This window comes from Gopherus flavomarginatus, chromosome 2, assembly GCF_025201925.1.
Source record: "Gopherus flavomarginatus isolate rGopFla2 chromosome 2, rGopFla2.mat.asm, whole genome shotgun sequence".
NCBI classification, from domain to species: domain Eukaryota; kingdom Metazoa; phylum Chordata; order Testudines; family Testudinidae; genus Gopherus; species Gopherus flavomarginatus.
The window spans coordinates 12823606-12843698 of NC_066618.1; the positions used below are offsets into that span (position 1 = coordinate 12823606).

Here is a 20093-nt window from a genome sequence, read left to right on the forward strand (position 1 = left end):
TTTCGTTCTGTTTGTGTGTGACCATGCTGCATCCAAGGGTATGATAAGCAGGCAAAGGGCGAGCTTCCCTCTGCAGGGACAGCCGTGCACCTGAGTCCTGACTAAAACTGCCACTCCTGGCCGGAGATGGACCCCTGTCATGAGCCATGTGGAAATTTCAACACAAGTGTCCCAGCTCATTTCACCTGTGACCTCAGCCATGCACCAGCTCTTCAGTGAGAAAAGGGCAGCCCTCGCCTTTGGAATGGCTGGTTAACTTATTCTGAGCTAAGTTCGAGAGTTGGAATAAACATTAATCTCTCTGTTTGCCATTTGAAAGCTAACAGCATGGGCCCAGTCCTTGCAGCCCATTGTATGAATCAAGGGAGCAGACTTGAGGATGAGGCCTACCTGCTTTCACGGGGGTACAATAAGTACCTAGATCGATATTTAGGCACCCAGATAAGCAGAGGAACTGAGCAATCCGGCACTGTGGTTGCTCGGTATCGCTAACAGTCAGGCCACCCATTGAGGTGCTTGCTGTCTAGACACCACAGCTAAAACCTAGCTGCCTAAATTAGGCCCCCACCTCGAGGAGCCCCAAAGTAAAAGCCACTTTTGAAATCGAGCCTCAAATGGTTTAGAAGAGGGAACCCCAGAGCAGAGATCTGTGTGGTGCTAAATGGCATTTAATTTTAATGCAGAATCCCAGCAGCATAAAAGAAATGAAGCTAAATCTTATACAGCCTGCAAAGAGCTTGTCCGTTGCTTATTTGTTACTTGGCTGATTTCCTTTTGAAGAAGCCTTGTAGGACGTTATGCTCGAGTAACTCAAAATCCTTTTCCCAGTCTTGCTTCTAGTGGGAATATTGCACCTGTTCTCTTTCAACAGCATGATCTTCAGAGGGGCCACAGCATGCAACTCCAGGGGAAGGCCACGAAATTGGCAGGGGCTGAAAAATCAGGCCCTCTATTTTGACTGTGACCATGATGCCTTGTTTTAGAGGGACTTGGCTCTGCTATCCAGATGCCAAATGCTTCGTCTAGATTCTGTGTGCTTGAGCTTCTGAAGGAGGCTCAGTGTATTCACGGTGAGCAGGACGCACTTGCTCATGTTCGCGCTTTCTCCTTCCCTCCCTCCCACACACTGCACTCCCTAATGGCTCAGCCCTGGGTGGCAATAAACTTTGGCCATTTGGCTCAGCAACGCTATATACAAATAAATCTCACCAAGGTGGTCGAGAGATACAGTCTTTTCCTCTAGGCTGTGCAGGCTGCGGCTCTGATAAGAACCTGCTGGGAATAATTCTAACCAGAACGGCTTCCGAGGAAAGGAGGAAGTGGAGTTAAAAAGAATCCAGTTGTGTTCCTTGCTGCATAACTTGGGTGACTCTTCCAGCCTGTAATGTGCCATGTAGTTCTGCCTCCAGATTCAGTCAGGGGACTTAGGCAGAAACCAGTCCATTACAGCAGAGTAGGAAGGAATCGAGAGAAGGAAAATTTGTTCATGATAAATTGGCAGCTTTATTCATCTCCGTGTTTGCTGCTCCCCTGGGACTGATCTGTATCCTGTTACTAAATCAATAATCTCTTAATCAGAAGCCCGCAAAGGGGTAGCTACCCTACCCTTATTAGAGGTTAAGTCAATCTTCAGCTCTCTGTGCATTTGAAAACAATGCACCCAGCAAAAGGCCTGGAGAGTCCTCACACCAGTACAAATGTTGACACAGAGTTTGCACAAGGCAGATTCTTAAACGTGTTCTTGCCAGTGGCTCTCAGTGCCGATCTCCTCAGAGGGAGACCTAGAGAAAAACATATCCCTGTTCTGAACACACCCCAGCCTCGTCTGCTGCTGCTGCTGCTTTGACATCAGAAGAGCCCATGTTACCTCCTTTGAAACTACTGAACAGTGGCTGCCAACATCTCTGAGCCTGTAGAATGGCTCCAGATTGACCAGGGCTATTGCTACAAGTATTCACAACTCATTATTGGTGCAATGGGGAATAGAGGGAGGGTTCACCCAAGTCACGTGTTTTGTTTCCTGCTTTCTGACAGGATGGCGCCCAATCGCCTCCAGATTCTCAGGATGGCCGCATTAGCATCCTAGTGTCAATCTGTACGAACATTTCCAACTTTGACTTTTTCCCCTCAAACATTCTTACGTACAAAAATGTCCCTATAAGATTGTTTTCGGGAAGCCAGTAAAATGGGTCCCAAATACCATCATCTGTAGTTTTCATTCAAACAACTGTTGTACTGGCAAATACTGCAAAGCATCTCTTCTCTCTTTCTCTCCCCCCCCCCCGGCCCACCCCAAAAAAAATACTTGTCTATTTGCCCAGCTTTAATCATCACATCACTGTGTGATTTGGGAGTATGCTGAGGTTCAATGTGATTTGGTGTGAGTATATGCATTGCTTGTGGGAGAAGATATAAGATCCCCCAAAGGTGTCTATTATATAGGTACCCTCTATTTTCCCACCCCTGTCAACCATCCTACATTTTGTGTATCCGCTTTCTTTTTGAAGAGGTCAGGCAAAAAAAATAGCCTCAGGGAAGAATGATTGTTCAAGTCAGGAGTCAAAGCAGACAAGCCCATCGCTGGCCCTTTGTGCGGAACATTTTCCATTTGGACTGCAGGGTGCTTTGCCTCCTTCTAGGACATGCAAAAAACTAGACGAGGCACAAAGAAGGTGGTTAGAGGGCAGATGGGGCTTGCGGACTGGGGCTGGTTCACTAGACATCAGCACAGGTGTGTTCAGCAGACTCTGATTTCAATAGGAGTGCTCAGGTGCATAGCGTATATGTGTGTTGTAGGATAGGGGAGAAGTGGCCAACTGGCATAGACAGGGCATAAGCAGTTCAACAACCAAAAACTAGAATATCCAATACCAACTCAAGTATCACCTATAATCCTAGCTGTCAGAAAGCACACCCCTGTCATAGTTCCCTAAGACTTAACAGCATATTAGTCATTTTGTTTGGGGCTTTTATTGTCAGCGTGCTGTTGAAATACAGAAAAGCCAAGTAGCTGTCAATTCAGACTGTTCTTTGGGCATTTGACATGAAGGCCAGATACCTTTCTGGGTTTTTCATTCTCCCAACGTTCCATGAACCCGGAGAATGTGCCAGTATTTGAGACTGAATCTATATTTTTACCAAGTAATATGCATCCCAAAATGAAAAAGTGACTGCTGGCATATCCATTGAACTGTTATTTATTAACCATTCTTGGGAGTGACCCTGACATGTTAGTCATCTGTTCCTTCCTGGAGTAAAATCGCACACCCACACAATGGAGGCACCGAATTTGGCACACACAGCGAGGAGTACCGCTGCGGTTCTGGTGTTGCATGATGGGAGTGTACTCTACTGAGAAGGGTGCATTACAGGTTCTCCTTGGTGCTGATCGGCAGAGGATACCAGTTTTTACAGCCCACAGCTAAGGAGTTTGGGCTGTTTAGCTCAAGCTGTAGCCGCTCAGACTTTTAGTTCTGGAGGTCGCCCATGCAATCCTCCGTGTGTTGGTCAATATGGCAGTGGCCAGGGGAGCATTAAAGTTTCCAGGATCTGCGGCCTTACCCCCAGAAGTGTTCTGCAACTTTCTGTTGAATTTACTTATTCTCCATGATCTGCAGGAGTTGTTGATATGTAGGTGGGGTGGTGAGTGCCGCTCACTGTGCCAAATGGCAGTGGAACAATGAGGCTAAAACAGAATTTTTGGCCAAGTGGCTGAAGCTTTCGGTGGGCAGAGCAGGAGGAGGCCTGCTCTCGTCTGCTTCTACCTTTTGCGGCCGGCCCCTCAATGCTTGCATGATCCCTGTGCCTCTTAGAAGAGCTGGGGTTGACCAAGGACAGCTGCTATTGGCTGGTGGGTGTCCTGGTGCTGCTCTGGGGAGGGGGGGAGTGGTTCAACTTCCCAGCCCCTGCCTTGCAATCTGGATCTGCTTGTGGTAGCCATCTCCTCTTCTCCACTACAGTCCATTTCCTCAACCTATATCGCCTGTGTCCTGCCATTGCTACTGTCACTGTGGCTTTTACAGGACACTTCTCCTCTCTGTGTGTTCACACAAACCACCCAGCTGTGCGGATTGTATATGTGTGAGAGGAAACTGTGATAGCTGCGCCTGGATCCCTCCTCCATGGTCCATGCCAGGAGTGTCCAATGTGGTCAGAGCCTCCAGTCGTCACCTGTCTCTGGGCAAGGACCCATGTCCCACTCCTCTCTGCTGGGGGGTTTTAAGGCTGCATAGCCCCCTACCATACATTGTGGTGTCCCCAGCAAGCCAGTCTGCCTCACGACAAGTCCCTGTGCATTGCTTTCTCTCCAAGGACTATGAAAGCTGTGCCAGCCGTTACCAATAACCCTGCAGCTCTTTCTCAGCAAAGCGTATTTCGTCAGGGTAAAACAGCATATGGAGAAAACAAAGCACGAAAAGGGTTGACGTGCTCACTCCACAGACCAGAAATTGCCCATGTTCCACAGCAGGAGCCTGGTAGGCAGCATCCCTTTCCTCAAGGCTGGGGACCTTTCCTTGGGCAGCAGGTCCTGTCTGTTTGCTGAATGAAAAGGCAGCCCCTGAGTCTCCCCACACTCAGCCTTTCTATGCCCCCAAAAGCCCTTTCTTTATTTCTTAGGCTGCAAAACCCATGCAAATCACCCCAGGGGGTGGAACAGCTCAGGAGCTGTTTATGATCTCCAGGGTCATCACCCCCTACTGTTTTTTGTTGCTGTAGGAGCCATGTTAATCCTCCTCCCACCCCTGAACCCCACCTCGCACAATCAGGGCCATTCACAGGAATCAAAATGTCACCGCTTTTGGAGGGGATCTTGTGTCCCCTGGCAGCTGGAGGAGGGACTGGCTGTCCCCTTCCACCTCGCGCTCTCTGCCCTGGGCCGGCCCTGGAGGAGTTCTTTGCCCCTACTTGCCTCCCCTTTACACATGCCAAAGCAGACAGTCACACAGAAAATATCAACCCCACCTGGGATTGCAGTATCTGTCGCAGAAGGGACCAGCCCTTCTTAGTGGCTGGCTTTTGCCATTTGAACAGGTGAAGATGCTCAGGGTTTTATGAGGGATACTTTTTCCTAATGGCGTTTACTCATGTCTCTTCTCAGTTTGCCATTCATCTAGCCTTGGGCAAAACCAGTTTTGGGTACAGTAAGAACCAACCTGCATCTTCCCTCAATCCTCACAACTAAGCCAAATGTCTAGAGCTTTATAAATGTTTCCACACGTCCTGCTTGTGGCATAGCCAAGACATGAGCAACTGGCTTTTGTGTCTGGACAGGGGTTGAGTTAATGGGAACACTCACGCTACAACTCATGTTCAATTGCTAGTGAAGACAAGCCCCAGGACAGAAGGTTGTTTTCATGGTATTTCAAGCCTGGCCACAAGCAGAAATATACTTGAAATCTCATGAAAACAGTTGATCTTCAGTAAAGTTGCTATCTCATCACAGTTTCTAGACCAGGGGGTTGTGTCTGCTCTGGTCTTAATAGGGGCAGGGAGCTGGAAATCATAGAGGGGCTCGGTTTAGGAAGGGAGGATCTTGATGGGGTAAAGGTTAAGAATCCCTGTTTTAAACCAGAGATTTGGATTATAGTTTTTAATAAGCATCTGAGCTTTTGGATGTTAGTTTAAGCTGATTATCCAGGCTCAGCTGACGCCTGACATGTTTTGAGCAAACTCTTTTACTAAAGAGAAGGGAATATTGTCCAAACACCTGAGTTCTGCTGTGAGCTCTGTGGCCTATGATGGAAAACATTTGATGCGCTGCCAAATTCAGATCCAACAACAATATTCTGTGCTTTGATATATAATACATGCAGCTTAACAAAAGACCAGGAAGCACCCGAGGGGCAGGACTGGCTGGCAGTAGTCAAGGCAGGCCTTTCATTCGGCAGGAAGATAGGCAGAGAATAAAACGCAATCAGGGGATTTTTTTGAAAAAACTAATATAATAGTTAATTGTGTTGTAACCAAACACAATTTGGGAGTCAGAGAATGACACCATCTCAGTGCTTTGGCATATGAATGAAAAGAGAGAGTCAGCAAGCCACATTGTCCCCTGCGTTACTCTGTTCAATCCCAGGAACTTAACAGAGGGGAGAATTTGTCCCAGAGATTGTAAATACAGTAATGAACTGGCTGGTGCATGTGCATTCTACTGCCATCTACTGGAGAGACTGAGAACTGGTCATCTGTGTGTCATAGATCTTATACTGATACCACACAGTTCGCTCTAACTCAAGTGGCAGTAGCCTGTGCTACAGAGCAGGAGGATCTACATTCTCTGCCTCCTGCTGCCTGGATGTTCTGAACAACAATGGTGACAACAATAAAGCTCCCAGGTGTCTGGGTTTGTTACAATGTACTAGCTTAGGTATTACTTGAAATAAGTGGGGGGTTAGCTCCGGTACCCTGGTTAAATTGCATTCTAACTTCCCCCTGCAGTGCCTACTGGCTCTTGTATGCCTGTTTGCTTCCTGCTTAAACTGTTCTGTAGTGTTGTGAGTGGTTGATTAGCTGTTGGGTCATACCCCAGAGGTGGCTGCATGTCACTGGTGGATTAAGTAAATCATCTGTCTATACACTGGAGGGCCTCTGGAATGAAAAACTTTTGATACATGGACATAATCATAAGCTTGCAAGACTTGGAGCTATTTTTTGTCCTAAAGAGAACCACAGCCCCCACTGGTATCTATGCTATTTCCCCCCTTTGGATCTGTGCTTCACCAATCTACAGTCCAAGCTTTGGGCCAGATCCTCAGTGGCTGTAAATTGGTGTAGCGCCATTGGCTTCTATAGAGGTATGGCGAGTTACACCCATTGAAGATCAGGTTCTATAGCTTTTAAAGTTACCCTGTCTGTTGCCTAGGAATCACCTGTTTGTTTTACTCACGCACAAGAAGGTTGAGTTAGTGCAGAATGGGTGTGAGGGAGATTGCTGGGTTTTGCACACAGCAGAAGCTCCCATCTGCCCTGCTGCACAATACATGTTTTAAGCAGCATAACGGCTTGTAGGCAGGGCCAACGTTCTGCTCCAAACTCCTCCTTGTGCTTTTGTGGGTACGATCCCCAGCTCATGTTGTGCCTGGCATTTTGTCTGACCCTTTGGCCCTATTAAGTGTGTGTGTAATATGGGGCCAAATCAGAGTGTGGGGCAGCATTTGATCTATCCTCATCTGAAATGACACCACAAGGTGCAAGGCCGTGGGGAATCAGAGCCACGGTCTGTTGTTCGAATGGCTAAAGCCAGCAAATGTGTGCCCTGAATCCTGTTCTTATGGGTGAATCCACGTTATAGGAGCCTTGCTGCCACTCGGCTTGGAGTTTTACCAGACGGGATAGTTATTGTACGCTTCGTCTTTCTCCCCTTCAGTTCAACCAGCAGAATGACGGAGACTGACACGGGCCTCCCCACTATCGAGAGGAAGCCGGGGCTGCAGATATGGACCATAGAGGTACGGTGAAAGGAGCACATCCTTCACAGATTTGGGAGGGGTCTGGGGGTGTTTTACAAGAAAGAGATGCTGTGAAGATTGCTTAGGTGAGAGAGGAAAGATGGTCTTGTAGTTAAAGACAAAGAAAGATTAGGAATCAGGAGACCAATTCTATTTCCAGCTTTACCCTACTCTGTGTGTAACATTCAGCAATGCGCGTGATGGCTCTGGGGCTCAGTTTTCCCATCTGTAAAATAGGGATAATACTGACTTGGGAAACAGGAATGTTGTGGGACTAAAGTTGATTCTTTATTACAGTAGCATCCAGAGACTCCACTACACTAGGTGCTGCACATACACTCTGTAATAGACAGTCCCCACCTTGTACAGCTTTCAATCTGAATAGACAAGACCCAGGGTCGGGGAAAGGAAACGTCGCTATTCCCACATTACAGCTGAAAAATAGAGGATTTAAGTGACTTGCCCAAGGTCCCAAAGTGAGTCAGTGGCAGAGTCGGGGACTGAGCCCAGCTCTTTGGAGACCTCAAGACTATCCTTCCTCTCCAGAGCAGATACTATTGTTCACAGAGGCACTGATGTGACTCTAGATATGCCTGAGCCCTGTCTGCACTAGTGGCTTAGCACTGGTACTAACGGCCTGTTGCCAGCTGTGACGGTAAGATGGTGCTAGGGAGATGCTGCAGCTGTCAGGGAGGCCTGAGCAAAGAGGTGGCCTTTGCATTCAGTTCTGAACCTGGCTAGTGCCTGGCTCAGCCTATTTTCCCCAGAAAGGTGTTCCACATCTGGCCGCCTGCTGCTGAGCGTGCCCCAAACAGGAGCCAAAGGAGCTGAGCAAAGACTGTCGTGTGACTCTCACTGGTGGGGACTGTGCAGTGTGATCTGCTTGGTGAAGATGTTGCCATTGGGAATGATCGAGAGTCATTGCGTTTCCCTGTTTGGTCACGTGGCATTGCACCACTTTCCAAGGGAGCTGTCATTAAAAGCAAGTCTGCTCCCCAGGGACATGCTGGTATGAGGGGAAACCAGTTGGGCCACCAGAAAAATGTCTGGCTTGAACTGCTGTGAGCTGCAGGCTCAGCACAGCCATAGAAAAGTGTGTGTGTGTGTGTGTGTGTGTGTGTGTGTAAAAGTAATGTTGGAAGGGGTTCTCAAGCTTGTAGTGCCCACGGCTGCCCAGAGGTGGGGGGCAGGTCGCGCAAGAGGGGCAAGAATATAGTATTCTATAGTACTGCAACTTTTTTTATGGAAGGGGCCCCCAAAATTGCTTTGCTCCAGGCCCCCTGAATCCTCTGGGTGGCCCTGGTAGTGCCCACCAAAGCTGCTTGTTAAACCCCCTCTCCCACTACTAAAACTGAAAGTGGGCCAGGGCTGTCCACTGACTCAGACGTTCCCATGCAGATGCTGGAAGCTATCAACTCTTGCCGTGACCCTCAGATCACCCTGTCACCAAGCTGTGACGTTCAAGAGACAGCGTGGAGCAGGAGGTGTAACTAGCGCTCTGAAGTATGTGCATGCGCTGATCCCTCCGCTGCCTCACCCTTCCCCACCCTTTGTATGCTCGTAATTCCCAGGCTGCGTACTGTGAGCAGGGGAGATCCGGATCAGAGAAATCAGAGATGGAAATGCCTGTGAAGTCATCCAGTCCAACCTCCGCGCCCCCCTCCTCCCATGCAGGATTGTCCCTACAGTGCAGTTACTAGTTATTCATTCATTCATTCATTCGGCTTTAAAATGTGCCAAGCAATGAGGTCTCCACCACTTCTACATGGAATACATAGTGGCTCACATTGTCAGGCCCCCTCTCCTGGTATTCACCCCAGTCCTTCCTTCCTGAACTTCATTCCATTCCTTCTCGTTAGACACCCTTGTACTGCCCTGAATATGACACTTTCACCCTTCAGATACTCGTTGACAGGGGCAGCGAGTTATAGGGGCCCATGGTGCCCATGCTCCAGGAATATTCAGGGCCCAGGGGCCCGGCTCCACCAATGTTCAGGGCCAGGTCTCTCCCCCAGCCTCCCTGCCATGCCCGCACGTCTCCCCTGAGTGTCTCCCAGCCCCACCTGCCACCCACGGGTGATTTAAAAGAGCCCCGGGGGCCCCCAGCCACCACCACCAGGAGCAGGAAGGGCTAAGGCGGCTTCCTGTCCGCCCTCGCTCCACGCCACTCCTGGAAGCGGCCGGCACATCCCTCAAGGCCAAGGAGAGGGCAGGTTTCTCCATACATTCCCCCTGCCCTGAGCACCGACTCCATAGTGCCTGGGAACTGCAGCCAATGGGAGTTGCGGGGGTGGTACCTGAAGGCAGCAGCACATGGAGACCTCCCCACCCCAGCCCTTCTGCTGGAACCACTGCCAAAGTGGTGTGCCGGTCGTTTTCAGGACCCGCCCAAGATAAGCCCCGCACTCCTCACCCTCTCCCGCATCCCTGCCCCAGTCCACACCCAAACTCCCTCCCAGAACCTGCCTCCCGCATCCCCTCCTGCATCCCAACCCCCTGCCCCAGCCAAGAGCCTGCACTCAGCACCCAAACTTCCTCCCAGAACCCGCACCCCTCCCACACCCAAACTCCCTCCCAGAGCCTGACTCTTCACTCCTCCTACACCCAAACCCCCTTACTTGAGCCCACACCCTGCACCCACTCCTGCACCCCTGCCCCAGCCCAGAGCCTGCACCCCAAACCCCCTCCCGCACCCAAACTCCTTCCCAGAGCCTTAGGCAGATGTGGGGGGCAGGGCAGGACTTGGACCCATTTTGGGTACCACCAAAAATTATACAAACCTGCCACCCTTGCTCGTTGATCGTTGTTTTGAACCCTGTGTGATTAATTGATTCATAGATCTTAAGACCAGAAGCAACCCGTATGTTGCATCAACTTGTCTACAGGCCATAGAGTTTCACCCAGTGACCCCTGCACTGACCCCAGTAACTTGTGTTGGGCTAAACTCTTCCAGAAAGGCCTCCAGTCTTGCTGTGAAGACTCCAAGAGATGGAGAAACCACTGCGTCCCTTGGTAGCCTGGCCTAAGGGTGAATCATCCTCGCAGTTGTACAAATGTGCGCCTTCTTTCTAACTTGAGTTTGAGTCCCCTCTTGATTGTCTAGCACTGTGTTAATAAAAGGCCTGATATGGAACAAACCAAACCAGAACATTTGCCTGGGAAATTACAATAATATGCCCTTGTGTACATAGTGTGCGGTATGTACAGAGTACGCAGTCAATGTCTGCCTACACCCATAGCACACAGAAATCAAGCTAGCCCAGGACTGTGCTCTATAAATAGCAAGTGAGTCATAAACCACACATCATTGGTTTGAATTTCAGCCCAGTGAGTTTGTCCAGTTTCATATTCTTGTTCGAAGTGAACTGGAAAACTCAATACAAACGTGAATGAAGCTCAGAAATCCATTCTGCCTGTTCTCTGCTTATCTGAGTGAGGGGACGCGACGGGGCTCTCGGCATGCAGCTTACTGACCTTTCAAATGCTAGTTCTCTGCCTCTGTGAAGCCCGTTGTCTCTTCAGTGTTAGCTAGGGTAGGGGCCAGGAATGCTCCCTTCTGGGCTGTCGCTGGCCCAAGAGATCAAATGCAGCAGTCAAATCCTCTGGTAATGGTGAGCCTTGATGCTGCTCAGGCCAATAGCAGTGTTTGAACTCAAGTCTTTCAGCAGTAAAAGTATGAGGCTTTGCCACTTGAGGATAGCTCAATGGTTTGAGCGCTGGCCTGCTAAACCCAGGGTTGTGAGTTCAGTCCTTGAGGGGGCCATTTAGGGAACTGGGGTAAAAATCTGTCTGGGGCTTGATCCTGCTTTGAACAAGGAGTTGGACTAGATGATCTCCTGAGGTCCCTTCCAACCCTGATATTCTATGATTTAAAGGACTAAGGGCCTGAGTCAAAGCCGTTGAATCACATGGGATTTGGCCCAGGCTTGAAGCAGTAGGAGACTTGTACCTCTGCTGATAATCATAGAGAAGATGAGACCTAAACTGAGCATCAGGTTGCTTTGTTATTTATTCATTCCCCAGGTGTCTCCCTGGGCTGGGCACTGGACAAAACAATAATGAGACGGTCCTTGCGCTAAATGACTTAGCAACAGCAACTCAGGGGCACAGTCAGGAGTAGAACCCAGGTGTCCCAAATACAAGTCTAGCACTCGTCCCACTAGACCACACTGCCCCCGAAGGGAAGTGGTGTACTTCAACAGAGGCTCAAAACAGGTCTATTTTAAAGGTCCGTTAAATCACAGAGGGAGAATTCAGCCTGTACTTCTGGGCTTCAGCTAAAACTGAGTTAAGTTAGCAGTTCATCTGTATTAATCCTTGAAAAAGGTAGGGGTGGATTTCCCCAGCAAGGGGACCTAACGGATTCGTTGGACTCTGCAGCAGTTGCTCTCTGATCGTATAGGGATGGGTGCTGTGTAAGAACTTAGAAACAGAGGCCAAGGCGTGAGTCATAGAGGCCTCTCGCCCTCCAGTTCACAGCTGAAGTCCTTTGGCCTGCTCTGCATGTTACAGACATGCTGTGAATAGAATCTCCAGCAGCTGTTGCTAGCACTATGCAAAATCTTAGAGCCTAATATTTTTAAAGGGTGTTTTGTTGTCACGTGGTCTACCAGCCTGTATCTGGAGCACAACTACTAGTCTGGAAGCAGCAAAGAATGATGTTTGACCTGCTGGGGTGTGTGGGTAGGTGGCTGGAGCTAGAAAGTCTCATATTTTCCAACAGTGTAGTTGTAATATGGCCTTTCTGTGAAGGAGAACTCAATGGCACAGACCGTAAACAGCAGAAAGACATGATGACTCTGGGAGCAAGACTCTTGGGTGCTTAGTGTGAAATCCTGGCTCCACTGAAGTCAATGGCAAAATTCCCCTTCATCTCAGCGAGGCCTGGATTTTGCATCTTTGCTGCTTCCCTCTTTTGAACCAGGCTTATGGCAATAAACAGAAGAGAAGGGCGATACCCCATTTGTTACCCCAGCAAACTCACTGCTGTGGCTTGTTCAGGCAGGTTTTTTTTCACTGTTGTTTCTCCGATTTCTTGCAGAAAATGAAAATGGTTCCCATTCCCGAAAAGGCTTATGGGAGCTTTTTCGAAGGAGACTGTTACATCATATTATACGTAAGTAAGCCAAGCAGATGTCGGTATATTTGGAAATGCTCTGCACTATTTCCTTAACCTCCCTTGGACTGGAGCTCAGGTCACTACTTTGTCTGGTTCCAGCAGCACCATGGTAAAACGTCACTTTTTCTCCATCCCATCAACAGCCTGATTTTAACGCCTGAAGTTGCATATTCAGTATAAGAAAGGCCAGAGAAGCAACAATGGGGGGAAATGCATGAAAAAGGCAATCATCTCTGTTATGTCTTCTGGAAAAAAAACCCTCCTACTCTGTGCTTCTGCAGACCATTCCCTCCAGGGATCGCTAAGGTGAAGGCCTATAGTTTGAAAATTGACTGACTGGATTTTGGGTGTGCCAAGGGTGCCCAGTTTTGAGTACCTTAAAATGGACCTGGTTTTCAGGGGTCAGGTGATCAGTCTTTTCTTTGAGACTCAGGCCCCTCTAAGGTGTCTCAAGTTGGGCTCCTAGAAATTCAGGCAGCCAATATCACTGGTGGTTTTTGCAAAAGTTGGCCTTAGTGACTTGCCCAAGGTCACACAGTCCATAGCAGAGGTGGGAATAGAAGCTTCGTCTCCCGCATCCTGTCCTGGGCTGTATCCACAGTATTGTGTAGTGATAAGAAAACTGGAAGGGAAGACAGGAGAGCTCACGAGTTCACTCAGAACTTCAGCCAGGCTCACTTGCGATTTGACCCAGGCTACCCCAAAGGCTGAGGCACTTCGGAGAACCTAGGCTGAGCAACTGGCTTGCAGCAGCAGAAGTGCCGTGCGTTCCCAGGGTGATATTCCAGGATAATGTGCTGTACTGGGGCTTCCTTAATGTCTCCCCAACTCTTCTTCATTTGCATAGGTCATTCCAGGTTCAGAGCATAGGCGCTGGAGCTAGGGGAGCTGGGGGTGCTGCCGCACCCCCTGGCTTGAAGTGGTTTCCATCATACACACGCTTTACAGTTTGGTTCAATTCTCTCAACACTCACCTCTATACACATCTTTCCAGCACCCCTGGTTCAGAGGCCTCCTTGGGTTCACTTTTCCATTTGGCAGCTGTTCGGAGCAGTGCTCCAGAGTGTCCATTGCAAAGGGACGAAAGCATCTTCGATGGGCTTATCTCACTTCCTAAAGCGGGTGGGTGGGGGTGTAAATTCTCCCCTTCCTCCATAGCCCCTGCAGCTCAGGTCTTCCACCCTCCATACTGGGGAATTGCTGGTAGACCCGCATGGTCAGTGGGCCATAGACCCACCCCTTCTCTGCTAAGGCCTGCCTACATTGGGCTGGTATAGAGGGAGCTCAGGCAGAGCCGTGGTACCCCCAGATCCTGCCCTGCCTTCCTTATGGAGGGGAAGCAGAATTATTCCTTTGGCTTATACAGGGCTGGAGGTGGACTCAAATGGGCCTCTTCTTCCCACCCATCGGGCTGATGCAGCTGCTCATGGACTTTTCTGGGGAGAGGAGTGTTTGTCACTCCAGCATGAGAAGAATCAGCTTGCTCATGCTGGGACATGTTTCACTTTCTAGGCCAGGCACTGCCTTAATACAGCCTGCCTGCTGCTCAGTGACTCATAGGGTGGCACCCTTGGGATCTTTAACAAAAGGGAAGGCCCACTGTGCCCTGCAGCTAGTCATATTTCTCAAGCAGATGCTTTATGAAAGCAAACAGCAAGGTTGGCTGAGTCTCGGGCACAGCTGTGTGTGCTCGGAAATGAAAGCACCCAGCTGCCATTGACTTGAATGGAAATTCTGCGTGAGGATGTGATGACAGAACTTAACTCTTGGACAGGGCGAGGGAGGAAAGGTGGGGTTATGTTGAAGAGTTTGTCTACGCTGCAGTGAGACACTCGTGGCTGGCCCATGCCAGGTGAGTCAGGCTAAGGGGCTGTTTAATGATATAGACGTTTGGGACTCTCTTACCTTGCAGGGTCCTAGAGCTGGGGCTCCAGCATAGGTCCGAATGTCTACACTGCAATTAAACAGCCCCTTAACCTGAGCCCCACAAGCCTGGGTCACAGGCACAGACCAGCTGCAGGTTTTTAATTGCAGTATAACCCTACACACGGCCAGTAGACTAAGACTCAGGACTCGAGCTGGGCAGGAAATGGTTTTTTCCTCTGACAAAAATTTTCCTGTTCTTCCTGTGGACAAAGCTCTGTGATCCTGGGCAAGTCACTTAATCTCACTGTACTTCCAAGTGTGATCACGCTGTTACTTCCCTTTGTCTTGGGTATGGATGTTGCAGACTGTTTAGATCCAGATTGTCTCTAGAGTAATGACTCTCTGAGCTGCTTGCAGGATTGCACACTACATGGATTGATTTCATTGCGTATTAAACAGCTATATTGAAAGAAATCAAGTACTTCTCTGTTTGGGATCTTAAACCGGTGCTCACCAACGTTATCTGAATGCTTCCCACAGAACAAAACAGATAAACAGAACTTAGCCTCAAACCATTTTATAAAATGAGTCTCTCTTAGTTTTCCTTCACAGTGGATGTTGGAGTTTATCATTCTAGGTGATGAGAAATGCCCAGCACCATTCACAGAACACCTGCCTCCAGAGGGCTTGCCTTTTCTCTTTAGGCTATTTGGCGTCACACAACAGGAATCACAATGGGAGGTGTATGGACCTCAAAAGCACATGGAGCTAGACCTGTGTTTGAGAGTCAGCAGGGTTTCACGCACCATTTGTAGTCACTTTGTATTTATTGTGTGTATATAATATATATGTGTATAGAAGCATAGAAGATTAGGGTTGGACCTCCCCCACTGCAGCTTGAGACCATTGCTCCTTGTTCGGTCATCTGCTACCACTGAGAACAGCCGAGCTCCATCCTCTTTGGAACTCCCCTTCAGGTAGTTGAAGGCTGCTACCAAATCCCTCCTCGCTCTTCTCTTCTGCAGAGACATCGAGCCCAATGATCTATATTGCATACAAAAATTGCATTCAGTGAATGTTATGTAGGCTGCAAAATAAATCACCCAAAAATTAGGAAATCTCAGATTTACAGATGCCCTTGCAACCATCAGTCTGCCACCTTGTACTCGATGAGCCGGGGATCCTGTGGGAAAAACAGTGTGTGATCATGTAATTGAAGAGTGTATCCTCATAGTGCACGTGTGTGAGAGCGTTTTGTCCAGGGATTGGACAGCATGTAGGACCATTCATTAAATAACCAATAGAACACTCACCAAACATGAGAGTAAGGGCAGCTCGCAAGTTGTGGCCCTCAGGCCCTGATCTGGAAAAGGTGGATCTAGTGGTTAGTGTTAGTCTGGGGCATGGGAAACTTGGGATCAAGGCACTGTTCTGTCACAGGCTTCCTGTGTGAATGTAGGCAAATCACTTAGTCTGTGCCTCCATGAACTGGGGGTAATAGCACCTCCCTTCCTAGCAGGAGTGTTGAGAACAAAGACATTGAAGATTTTGAGGTGCTCTGTTACTATGGTAATGGGGCCATATATGCACCTGAGACCTAACAGGTAGACATGTGCTTAGGTCCCTTTAAGTGCTTTCCTGAATCAGGGCCTCCCAGTGTACTTTATGGTTCAAATCCTGCTCCCATTGAAATCACTAGCAAAATTCCCAGGAGCTTCTGTGCGACAGGGCTTGGCCCTAGAAGGACAGCTTGACCTCAAGTAGGTTTTTGCATGCAGTATATTAAGGGTAAATCCTGTTTCCCTTGCTCAGGGGAACGTTCACTGCCTGCATGGGAGTTTTGCCTGAGCAATGGCTCCACGAGCTGGCTCTCTAGTTTATACCATGTCTCCTTTGCCAGAGGTATTATTCACAAGATGCCAATCACACTTTCAAGCTGGCCTGGTTCCTGGATTGCAGGTCTAAGCAGATCTGCATGATTCCACTGTGTGAACCCTCTCAGTGCAACGAATCTCACCCTGACCACCTCTTTATACCGCTTTTGTCTTTCCAAGAACAAGAAGACCTCAAACGGCTTCATCACGGACCTGCACTACTGGATCGGGAAGGACTCATCTCAGGATGAACAGGGTGCTGCGGCCTTCTACATCACGCAAATCGACGACATGCTTGGGGGAAGCCCAGTGCAACATCGAGAAGTGGAGGGACATGAATCTGAGACCTTCAAAAGCTACTTCAAAAGTGGCATTATGTGAGTGGAAGTAAATGGAGCCTGCCTGGCTGGCCCAAGCACTCGACTAGGCTGCAGGTCTGGTCAAAAACATTATTATTTTTTAAATTTTCCCTGTTGTTTTCCCAAATTTTCAAACAATTTCATCTCAATTTTGAAATCTTAAAATTGTTGACCCAGCCTCTTAGTTGGTCGAAATCGGGGAAAATTTTCATGAACTCCTTCCTCAAATTTTTCTCCCTAGTTTTTTTTTTTTTTGGAATGGGAAACATTTCACCCGTCTCTACTAAATCCTTTGAATCTTTACTGTACAAGCAGGGTAAAAACTGGATGGGCCAAAACCACCTCTTCATTAAACCCCAAGCAGGTCTGAGTCTCACTTCAGGTAACCAGGACACATAGTTAGGACCTTCATAGAACAAACTCTGCACAGGACAAGATTCTAATCTCACATTGGCAGTATTCAGGAGTAACTCCATTGGAGACAATCTGTCTATTTTAGGCTCTTCTGTGACCTCAATTACCAAAGTATATGAATGCTTTACAACCTCGAATGTATTTAGACCACCAGACCGGACTTTCTCTCCAGGACTGCCTCATTCCTTGTGTAGTTATTCATACCTGTGCAAAGCCAGGCTAAAATGCTATGAAATCTGAATCCCCCCTCACGTTGCTGATAGCATTTTGCACCCATTTTACTAACCATTATTAAATTTGTGGACCAAGTTGAAATATTATGTTACTGGTGTGTTACCAACTGGTTTAGAACGATTATAAAATCCCCAAGCTACATCTTTTCTTTCCAGCCCAGGCATGCACATTTCTGAGACTTAGCTCAAGGCCTGATACAGGCATGTGAGGTGTTAGATTGTGCAAAATGCATGATGATCATGAGAGGATGCCGCCCATCCCACTCCTTGCTGGTGCACCCCACAAGCCAGGAAAACAGCTCAGGAATTGGGATGTCTCTGTGTCTTCATCATAAAGTTGTGTTGGAAGGAACTAATGACATTGTGCCTTGTGACAAAGGTGTGGGGCAAGGGTACCCCAGTGTCATGAGGACCTCGCTACCACCTGCCCAGGGAGCATGGATTAGCATTCAAGTCGCCCTCCCCACAGTACCTGGCCTGAGCCAGGGAAGCTAATGGTTCAACCAGCGGACCAAATTCGGAGATGAATCCTGGTCACATGCCAGCTGAGGCACGTTGCGCATATGCTAAGAAGAAGCAGCGAGAGGCAGTCAACAACAAAATAAGAACGGCCATACTGGGTCAGACCAATGGTCCACCTAGCCCAATAGCCTGTCTTCCGACAATGGCCGATGCCAGATGCTTCAAAGAGAATGAACAGAACAAGGCAGTTATCAAGTGATCCATCGTCTGTCGTCCAGTCCCAGCCTCCGGCAGTTGGTGTGTATCAGCAACCTGAATCCACTAGTTTCTGGCAACACAAGACTTCCCTCCGGGCCTCTCTCTCTCAGTACAGGTTAGCGGTAGGCACACACCAACCTCCAAGTCGTCTGAGCATCCTGCTGGAGTGCTCAGCCCCTGTTCCATGGAGCACTCATAGAAGTCTCAAATTTGCTACTCCCAGAGGAATAGTACATATAAGAACATAAGAATGGTCCTACTGGGTCAGACCAAAGGTCCATCTACCCCATATCCTGTCTTTCAACAGTGGCCAGTGCTTGGTGCCCCAGAAGGAATGAACAGAACAGGTAATCATCAAGTGATCCATCCCCTGTCACCCATTCCCAGCTTCTGGCAAACAGAGGCTAGGGACACCGTCCCTGCCCAGCTTGCAAGATTCAACTCAGCATCACCATTTACTTAACACACAGCTCTATATATATTGATAAACTTTTCAAAGAACAGAGATTCAAGTGTTAGAAAGTAAGAATATTGGAAACAAATGGTTGCCTAGAGAAAAATCATAACACGCTTTCCAGAGTCTAAAGTGAACTCAAAAGACATCCCTGTCTCTTACAGGGTAGCTTCCGGTAATTCCTTTCCCCAGGTTTTCAACCAGTTTTACTGAGGTGCTTTCTCATAAGATCACGTTTGCTTGTCATCACAGTTTGATGGAATAACTGGGGAGGGAGGGTTCATCTGCATCCCCAGATCGAGTTTCAAAAGTTCATTGTCTTTCTTCAAAACAGGATAAACCCGTCTGGGTTTGCTTTTTCCTGCAACCTCTGTAATCTATTGATTAGAATTTTGCTCAGACTGTAAATGGATGTGAACTGCACAATATTTAATGTACATGTAAACAGACAGAGAAACATCTCTTGCCTGAAAAAACGCCAACTGCTTTTCACCTTTCTGGTGACCAGTTCCTTTGTCACAGACTTTAAGTACATAATTATCAGTATATATACGTAACTGCTTACCCAACGTCCATACATACATCTCACAATGGGTATGATGACCAGTGTGACACAGGGTTTAATTGGAAACCTTACATGACATTCTTCTAGTGAAAACCAGGGGATCCTATATACCCTTAGCATTCAGTAGTTCTTGGGTCACAGTAGGGCCTGCAGTCAAACATTGTGATCCACATGTCCCACAGCACAAGCACAAATAGCTTACATCGGAGAGCAGGGTGACATCCTGAGTCCCTGCAGAATGTTGTTTTAATTAGGGGTGGTCAACATTTTTCCATCAAAACTGTTTTTCAATGGAATATAAGATTTTTTTAATACAATGGTTTCTATTTTCAAGAAGTGTCTGGGGAAAATTTTGCTTTTTCATGAAAAAACTGTGCACCTGGGGACTGAAATATTTCAATTCCGAAATGCCTCTGCAGTGCCTCATGGGAGAGACGCTTCGTGATCACGATCCCATTCTCCCCTATGGGCCAGGTTCGCCATATGGACTCCACCTCCCATGATGCACCACAGCCATGTGAGACCTATGATGCAAGAGGGATGATCAAGGCACATCATAGGAGATGTAATCTGACCAGAGAACCTGGCCTATTGAGGAGAATGAGAGCATGAGGAGCACAAATTACAACTCTCCTGAGCCACTGTGGCAGCATTTTCAAATACAAACTTCTGGATAGTTCGGATTTTGATTTTTTTTGCTAAAAACTTAACATTTTCCTGGAAAAAATCCTCATTTTCTTATCTGCTCTAATTTTAACCCTCGATTCCCTGTTATGCAACAGCTACAAGAAGGGAGGCGTCGCTTCAGGATTCAAGCATGTGGAGACCAATATGTACAACATCAGACGCCTCCTTCATGTCAAGGGGAAGAAGCATGTGTCAGCCACAGAGGTAAGGGCAGAAGAGCTTGATTTGTATTAGTCACTCACGGTGAATTTCATAGGAGCAGTGCTGTCGGTTAATGGTCTGGCATACCATATGGCTTTCCAGTGGGGGAAAATCTGGGTCAGATTCTGACCTCACTTCGGTTTTCTACCCATG

The 20093-nt window shown here is 48.1% G+C and overlaps 1 protein-coding gene across 1 annotated transcript in view; it reads left to right on the forward strand.

Annotated features, from left to right (window-relative positions):
- VILL (villin like) overlaps window positions 1-20093 on the forward strand; it is a 58940-nt gene that overhangs the window by 5186 nt on the left and 33661 nt on the right. The window contains exons 2-5 of the mRNA XM_050942492.1: window positions 7367-7448; window positions 12490-12564; window positions 16488-16684; window positions 19835-19943. Of these exons, the coding sequence (XP_050798449.1) occupies window positions 7380-7448; window positions 12490-12564; window positions 16488-16684; window positions 19835-19943 (450 nt within the window). The 5' untranslated portion in view covers window positions 7367-7379. The remainder of the gene's footprint in view (window positions 1-7366; window positions 7449-12489; window positions 12565-16487; window positions 16685-19834; window positions 19944-20093) is intronic.